The 9,195-nt window shown below is 33.1% G+C and overlaps 2 protein-coding genes across 2 annotated transcripts in view; one reads left to right on the top strand and one right to left on the bottom strand.

The window, feature by feature from the left end:
- LOC106877509 (uncharacterized) overlaps nt 1-9,195 on the top strand; it is a 224,977-nt gene that overhangs the window by 64,370 nt on the left and 151,412 nt on the right. The gene's annotated exons all lie outside the window — the stretch shown is intronic.
- The window catches only part of LOC106877512 (atrial natriuretic peptide-converting enzyme), a 40,284-nt gene continuing 31,578 nt past the window's right edge, over nt 490-9,195 (bottom strand). Inside the window, exons 8-13 of the mRNA XM_014926438.2 lie at nt 8,714-8,821; nt 7,254-7,291; nt 5,979-6,153; nt 3,953-4,188; nt 2,445-2,578; nt 490-1,342 (exon numbers count right to left, since the gene is read on the bottom strand). Coding sequence (XP_014781924.1) covers nt 1,187-1,342; nt 2,445-2,578; nt 3,953-4,188; nt 5,979-6,153; nt 7,254-7,291; nt 8,714-8,821 — 847 coding nt within the window. The 3' untranslated portion in view covers nt 490-1,186. The remainder of the gene's footprint in view (nt 1,343-2,444; nt 2,579-3,952; nt 4,189-5,978; nt 6,154-7,253; nt 7,292-8,713; nt 8,822-9,195) is intronic.

Below are 9,195 nucleotides of genomic sequence, written 5' to 3'. Positions count from 1 at the left end.
GTGTGTGTGTGTGTGTGTGTGTGTGTGTGTGTGTGTGTGTGTGTGTGTGTGTGTGTGGGTGTGGGTGTGTATATATATGTATATATATATACATACACACATACATTCTCACATATATAAGGTATTCACGCACACATTTCGAAGCCTTCAATTTTCTTTATCTTCCTGTTGTCATGCTTGCGCCACCTGCATCATCAAAATGCATCAATCACGTTACACATTTTGTCATTTTCCGAGTAAGGCTTCCGGAGATCAGTTTTTACCATCTCATCCTGTGTCACCAGACCATCCATCCACTTTTCCTATTTATTACGTACTTCTTTCAGTATTCTTATTTCTTCCATACTACATTTGCGTCCTTTTATATTTAGTTTCTCACACGCTTATTCTCCCCCACTCTCTCTCTCACTCTTTCTTTACATTCTGTAAACACGAGAACTATAGTACCTTGTGTAGATTGTATTTTTCAAAATAGAAAATACAAAATAATTTCACACTGATAAAAGTTTTATTGAAGATCATTGATAATTATAAACGCATTATAAAACTTATTTAAAAATCATTAAAAAAATTGGTCATTGGCAATAATACATAGAGACTTTAATGTATAAAAATGTTAAGGACGATGTAGAGTATCATGCAACTTGCGAATAAATGAAATATAAGTAAAAATGAAACCTCAAGTTGAAAAGAAATAACATAGTAAAAGAACGATTACAACTTCAAAATCTAATTGCTTTTGTAGCCTGATGTAGCTACAATCGCATAATCTCACCACTTATAGGTCACCGCAGATTCTAGGAAGGTTTATAATCTGTCATTAAATACACATTAAACTGATAAGTGGGATTTCGTCTAAAATTAATTAATAAGCATAACTCTTTCAGTTGGTATGAATCATTTGACAGGGAATATTTCTGGAAAATTAATCTTTTTATTCAGATATTTAGAATGTTAATGTAGGTATTTTAAAAGTATAAATTAGTATGTTTAGACGTGGCATGTAAATCTTTAGAGAACAAATAAGGTTAATAAAAATAAGCAAGCAACAAAGGAGACTCGAAAGTTAGTTACATCGTTAGAATTTGCAAAATTTAATTGTGGAATTAAGCAGATAATGAAACCAATTTAAATCAAATTAATCATTAATAATTAACATTGTATCAAACATCTTGTATTTAACTTGTTATATTTTCTCTTCAATCCAATCTTTTATCTTATATACGTCAATAAATAGTGAAGGACGTAAATCGTGATTATAACATGAAGTTTCTAAACCCAAACCATATACCGTCCACTTGCCATGTTCATTGGGGCATGTTACATAACTTCCTTCATCAAACTATAAAAATAAAATGAAAGAATATTCAGATATTACTGAAATATTTTGGAATTTTATTATGTATGTAACACGTTATTAGAAGTCTAATAGAAAAATATCAGATAATTGTCACAAAATCAATATTCAAACACAATTATCAGTAAATATAAAAGCGAAATCTTTTTCCCTAAAATGAGAAAACCGTAAATGTCAACGGCAGTGTACCTTCAATTCTTAATTCAGTAATGATAGAAAATGTAAAATGATTCATAATTGAATCTGTAGTATTTATAGCTAATGTTCCCTCATATCTTTATTAATTTCATTCTTATTAATGTTCAAAATCTATTTTGAATTGCAAATTCCTACAGCTAATGTACAATAATAGAGATAGGGATAGATTTGCAAATGTAAAAAGAAATTAAAACCTGATGGACTATAGATTTCAAATGGCCTGCTTGAAAATTAATATACATACATACATATATATATATATATATATATATATTAAATTCAAATTACGACAAACGTAAATAAACAAACGAAGTTCGCTTTTAGAGGCGTTGAGATGTCTTAGAAAGTTAAAGAAGTGATTTTAAATTCTCAATCGCATGATAATGCTAATAATATAGCTTGAACAGGATAAACTACCCCTATTTTGCAGAAAACAGTATGTTTTTTCTCAGTTAAACGTTGCAAGTAAAATATGATATATTGACAATATCAAATTCAGCTTATTCCGCTTCATTCACCATAGATAAGTTGCATTCATTTTCCATTTTCCTGCAATATACCAACATTTAAAACATGCTTCATACCTGCTATTTCTCTTCCCTTGAAGCTTATGAAAGGATCTATAAGCCATTGCTTATTTTACAAGAAATAGTAACCTAATTTCGTTTACCAAATGCAAATAAGAGAGATTTAGAATAATATAGACCCGGATATATGAAAGCTTACAAAATGACGATATGTTCGCTGCATGAATGCATCCGAGCACATTGTTTATTTTTTATTTATCTGCTAAACAATAACACTTGTAAATTTTAACAACAGGACAAAGTTTTTAGAAATGATTGAATTTTCTAATACAAACTGAGTAAATGAACAGAAAATAACTTACAGAACAGTGTGGTGGATCGTCGTGTTTATCGTTGGCACAGAATGTAGCGTTTTCATGTAATGGAAAATTCTTCTTGCAGAATGAAGATTCTGTTTTTTCAACCTTTATTTCTTCTAAGCGTTTTGATATACCTCCTAATTTTAAAATTAAAGAAAATTAGAAAACAAAACAATTAATACAGCAGGAATGTATAATGATATTTTAAATTCCATTAATCTAATTATTTGAAACAAAAACTTGGAATATAATTATCAGTTTGTTCTCATTGTTAGCTTATATTTGTGCATGTAAAGGTACATTAACAATGGAAATAGAACGTTTAGGTACTAAATCTTTATAATTTATGTACATAGTTTATTATGTTGATTTCAAATTTTTGACTCAAGTCCAGCAATATCGGAAGAGGGACATAGGGATTCTGAAGGGATGAAAAGTAACGTATTTCTCGATGGAATTTGAATTCATAACAAAGGACAGACGAAATGAGGCTAAGAATTCTGCCGGGCGTACTAACGACTCTTCCAGCTCAGCGCCTTTACATTATATAATATATCAGATAGTATATTATATATTCATACTAAATGATTGATACGAAGATGGAGTATAACAGGAAGCTTTATTTCGCACAACGATCGTTTCAGCTGCCTCCTGCACTGTTGCACCGCTGCACTGCTTCGGTGCATTTATAAATTACATTAGATCTTCTACAATAAAACGGCAGTTATAAGAGGGTGTATTTTGGGGATTATTTTCAGGAATGGAAGCGGTATTACTGTCAGAGGAGAAGTTAGAGTTGGGGGTAGAAAGGTTTAGGTTATTAACATTATTATTACTATTATCGTTATTATTGCTATCGTTGTTGTTAATTATTCTATCTGTAACTGTGGTGGAAGTCGTGGTAGTATTCTGGATAGTGTTAGTAGGATAACACACACACACACACACACACATATATATATATATATATATATATATATGGGAGACTATACAAATAATAACAACAGACGAGGACAGGTGGTGTAAATAACAAAAGGATATATTAGTATGACGCTCGGGAATACGGAAAGTCTTTGACGTTTCGAGCTACGCTCTTCAACAGAAAGAATACGGAGACAAGGAGAAAAACACGGAGAAAAAAATTGAATAGTGTTCAGTCAACGGTCAATCATAATAATGGCCGATCATAACAATGGCTGACCGGAAGTTAGAAATTCTTTTTTCAGGAGAGCTAAGAAAGGGGGAGATAACAAACGGTGATCGGGAACGAGGGGCTGTGTGTGGGAGGTAATACACATGTCTTGGTGTGGAGGTGTTATGTGTATATTTGGATGTATATATGTATGCATTCATGTATATGTTTATGTGTGTAGTAGCATACGTACGCGGTGTCACAAATGAATAATTATATATAAATCTACAGACATACAGAAATAACTATATAAATCAGACAAACCATTTATGCAATAACATTCTTAAATATTTTTAGTTGAAAACATATTTTGTCATACCGAATCCAACAGCAAAACATTTCGTATTACTGGGCATAGAGCGTTCTGGTAAACAAATTGGCTGTACAGAACGTGACATCTTAATTTCGTTCTTCACGTGAAGAATTGCAAAATTATAATCTATGTTCCACGGTGAATATTCTTTTGGTATCCAGATTTTATCCACATAGTATTCATCTCCACTACGTTGCCAAGTCGATCCAGTTTTTATATGTAAATTCTTAGGTAACCTTGCTCTATGAGAAAGAAAGATTTTGTTAATCATCATCATTATCATCATTATCATCACCATAATCATTATCATCGGTTTTCCATGCTAGATGGAGTGAATGTTTCTAATATACAGGATATCATCATATGACTTCGTCTGACACCTGAAGTTTTCTCTCAATTCTCATTGTTTTACTCACCTTTCTTCTTCTAAACTTACTGTCCCTTCAATCCTTTTTCAACGCAACGATCGTTTTGACCCGTTCTGCAGCTGTCTATTAAGGGTAAGCTACTGTGCATCTAGTTGTGTTACATCAAGCAGTGCATTCAGTGTCACTTCAGGCGTTTGATATAAAAGGATATCGTACTACGGATGTTGAGTTCCTCCAGGCGTGATATACTCTCTCGTAGAATAATTCTGGGGTTATAATCAGCAAATAGGTCTGGGTACGTAACATACATTAAAATATCTTATATGTTTTATATATTTTTTAAATTTCAATTTATGTTATATAGCCAAACACATTTGTTGGTTGTAACCCCAGAATTATTCTACTCTCCGTCAGTCCCACACGCATACTACGAGAGTACAACATTCCTGAAGGAAATCAATATATATAGTAGGATATCTTTTTATATCAAACATCTGAAGCGATACACACTGCATTGGTTGATGCAACACAACTAGATGCACAACATCCTACCCTTAAGTGACAGCTGCAGGGTGGGTCGAAATGATTGTCGCGTTAAATAATGATGCGTACCAAATCCATTTTCCCGTTTCCTTCATCGATTATAAACAATCCCGATGCTTCGAAATTCCTGACGTAGATCTAGTGAAAACTATACCGTAAGTGTGGATATTATCATGTAAACCAAACGGCGGATATGCTTTAATCAGCATAATAATAGACATGTATCCTAACTCCAAATAAATTCTGTGTTCGTTGGGTATTTGATTAATGAGAGACGGAAGATGGAAGATATGAGAATCTTTATTGATAACTAAAATTGTTTCGACCCACCTAGTATTGATCTCTCGCGGGTGGGATACTGACCATCTTGTTTAGATGTATTGATCGGTGAAGATGTGTCTCCTCAGGTGATTTCAAGAGGTGTCTCGTTAAAGTGATATTTTCTCGGTCTTTGTATTTGTAAATGGCAACTGAAGATATACAGCTCCGCTCTTATAGAAGATCCATAGCAAATATTAGATACAAATACAAAAAGAAACAAATACACGATAGAGTAACAAATGTATTAGATTTAACCATTAGTAGATACGGATGCATAAACACCGCCACATGCGGTATATGTATGTGTGTGTTTGTGTGTTGCATGTGTGTTTGCGTGTGTGTGTTTATGTGTGTGCATGTGTGTGTATGTATTAGGTGTAGAGCAATTCCAAAAGACTATTATATTCTGTAAGCAGCGTATGAAGAAGATGCTGCAGGAGTGTTGTGTGCTACTCATTTAGATAAATTCTAATGTAAATACAAGACCAGAAATTTGGAAAAGCAGTCGATTATATTGACCTCAGTACTTGAAAGGAGCTATATTTTAGAGAACACAGATGGTTGAAAAGTAAAGGTGATCTAAGTAGGATATGAAATCAGAAGGCAAAGCTGCAGCAAAATAAAACATTTTGACAAGACAATTTTTACCAGTCAATCTATTGATCTTGTATTGTTAAGTTAAAAGATGAATAATAGTTCGTAGTTGATGGGATTAAAGTAGCAAGACAAGGCCGCGCGAATATCTATTATAAACGTATACAGACAGGAGATAATGTTATCAAAACATTGAAAATACTTACTTTAAATAAGCAGCAGGGGTAAGGACATGGTGTTTGTCGATTATTACAGCAGGTTTTGAAAAATAGTAATTCCCATGAACTGACACAGACCAGGGCCATTCTCCATCCAAAGCGAATTGTCCACTATTGCTCATTGCACTGGATTCAATAGAGCCCATCATTCGAGTTCCACATTCTGAGATTATGAAGAATAGTTAAATAAACAAAGAAATAATGTAAAACAAAATGTTTCAAGTTTTTTTTTTCCACAAAGGACGGTAATTGTAAATGTGTTTTAAGAAACAAGTTTTAACAACTATTAATACCTATTTGAAGTAAATTGAAGAATTCTAAAGCATTAGAAATTTACACGAATTATTAGATCGATTATTTTAAAAGCTGATCGAGAATTTTTCTCTTTCACCAATTTCTTTGCAGGAAAATTGAATTTTAATTGACTTTTAGACACAGTCATTATGACAAAGGAGACTAAATAGATATGTAGCCTAAATATAATTACATACTTAATCTTTAAATTCATTTGACAATTCCATTTCTTAAATCATTCGGTGTACCATCTATGGATTATGTCACACTCTCAAACATAACATCCAGAATAATTTACTGCTAACCTATCACCTGGTAATATCGATCACCTGCCTATTCTCCGCTGCCACACTTGTTACGAATGTATGTCTGCAAATTGCTAGCTATGATTTCTAGCCTAGATCGTCCTCATTCAAATTACCTACTCACTAATTGTCTATAAAAATGCTTTGTCACATGTGGAAGGATCCTGGACACACGCCACGTGAGTGAAAGTGGACTAACGGATCTGAATAAATGAGAATTGTGTGAACTGTCAGAGTATTTGACATTGTTGGTCGTGCGACGTGTTTTGATTTAATATCGTACCTACATTCGAGTAGTACGGAATGCGTTCTGTGTGAGCATAATAATTCTGTGGTAGGTTATTTTAGATACAACATCCCAATATTTATTTGGGTAACACTATTTTACATCCGACGTGTACACGTACATTATAAAAGTCACCATCCTTCTTTCCACATCTACATTTAGGACTATTTTCTTTTCTCATATTTCTCATTCAAAGGATCTCATTTTTACACATCATATAAGTTTTTATGAATTTTTTTTGCTTGTGTTTCTCGAAAGAATTTGGGTTAACAGGACAATTTCCTCGAAGAAAGATATGAATATCTTTCTTCACCCTTTCTATAAATGTTAGGCCTTATACCCATTAAATAAAATTAGATTTAATGAAATTCAGCTTACGTTGTTCACCACAATTTAGCTTCGCGATGTTGCATTCGCTGTTAGAAAAGAGCAGAAATTTTATTAATGCATTTATTATTGTTACAATCTTATCAGTATAATGTCACTACGTATCATTATAAGAGAGCAGTAGCCTGCCAAGTCGATGGCAAATCGAACAACAAGGAAGAAGGATTATGATTCATAGTCAATAAAACATGGCGAAGTTGAGTCAATGCTTAACACTTTTTAGCCAGGATGAGAATCATGTTAATCTCACTCAATAGGCTATTGAATTAAAAACTGAAGGTCAGCGGTTGTTTCTTTTCAATAGAACTGCACGGTCAATAGCCAAGATGCTTTCCTGTCGATAATACAATCGACCTGAGGTAGAATTGCTCAGTTTTGCAATCAGTGCTAGTACTGTAAAATTGGTAATTCTCTTGACTAGTTAACGGCATTCGTTGTGTTTTGACTCTGTTAGTAGTGCTAATATGACCTATTCTCAAATTTCTTACAATCATTTTAAAATACACACAAACATAAATGAATCTGCGATTGCTTTAGTTTACCTTACTTGAAATAGGCCGAGTGTTTTGTAGAAACAAAACAGCCATTTAGCTAAGATACTGAATTATCTGCGCGTAGATTATAAGATCAAATCTGCTATAGGTTATTTGTAATGCATATAACTGCTAGATAATAGGTACTCAGAATATATCACTAAAACAGAACTAAGTCAAGAATAGGTAAGTGAGAATAATACCTATGATACTCTGAAATTTCATTTAGGAGACTTTTATCTATCTTTTGCCGCATATTATGAAGTTCCAGCTCTCAGAATGCATTTTGTTGCCGGAGAGATTTTCTATATTGTGTATATTATGCATAAATAAAGTACAGTGCTACAAGCAGCAGAAGTAATTAATACATAACTCATGATTGCTTTATAAACCAGTGGAAATGAATACCAATCTACTAATAGTAATGAGTTACAATTTATTCAGTGGCTCTACTTGAACTGATTTCCGTCCTCTCTCAAACGGGGAATAAATACAAATTATTTAATGTAGCAGGAAGACCAAATGATTGGTAACTTTTGTACAAGTACTGGAAAATGCTTTGAGGTATTTACTTAAACCCTTTCCCAATCTGCATTCAAGACCTGTTGAATATATATATATATATTTTTTTACATTTCTGTCATCAGTAACATCAGTAACAGGAAGATACTTGAATCAGTATAACTGAATATACATCATCTTCGAATTATAAAGCTTTGTACCAAAGTTAGACATCCGCATTTAGTGTGACAGACATTGTCAAAAATAAACATTCAGTGAGTCAAAACAATAGATCAGAATACATTCCAAACCATTAGTATTTCACTTTGTCACAATGGAAAACCAGGCATCCTATCACATAACAGACCATAACATGACATAAAAGCATAATAACATGAAAAAGTGTATAATATTTACCTAATAGATTCGGGTTCGAAACCTGGAATCAGTTGGTCATCGTTGCCTGAATACTTGTGTCTGAATACTATACCCTTACCAGAAATTGAACCATTAAATGTTCCATTGCTAAGAAGAAAAAAATGCCTCATGTGATTACTTGTCATCTCACCTCGGCTCCTGCCAATAGGTACTAATCACAGTCGCTCATAAAGTGGTACTTATGTTCTACAAGCATTCGTGTTCGTCTCCATCATGGGTAAAAAAATGGAGATGGACAACAACCTGTATATACATTCGCATGCATATATTAAGACGCTCATCGGTCACGAATGACTATGGGATTGCACCTAAAATGTTCGCTCTTAGGCAAAGGTCTGGACAAGGTTGTTTGTGGAAGACTAGTAGTCGCCCATACACACCAGCTTCTACTCTCCAAACTACCGAAGCTATCAAAGGGATATATATATATATATATATATATATATATATATATATATATA

This window comes from Octopus bimaculoides, chromosome 3 (assembly GCF_001194135.2).
Source record: "Octopus bimaculoides isolate UCB-OBI-ISO-001 chromosome 3, ASM119413v2, whole genome shotgun sequence".
NCBI classification, from domain to species: Eukaryota; Metazoa; Mollusca; class Cephalopoda; order Octopoda; family Octopodidae; genus Octopus; species Octopus bimaculoides.
The sequence above is the reverse complement of the archived record's forward strand: the minus strand, read 5'-3'. Positions and strand labels throughout refer to the sequence as shown.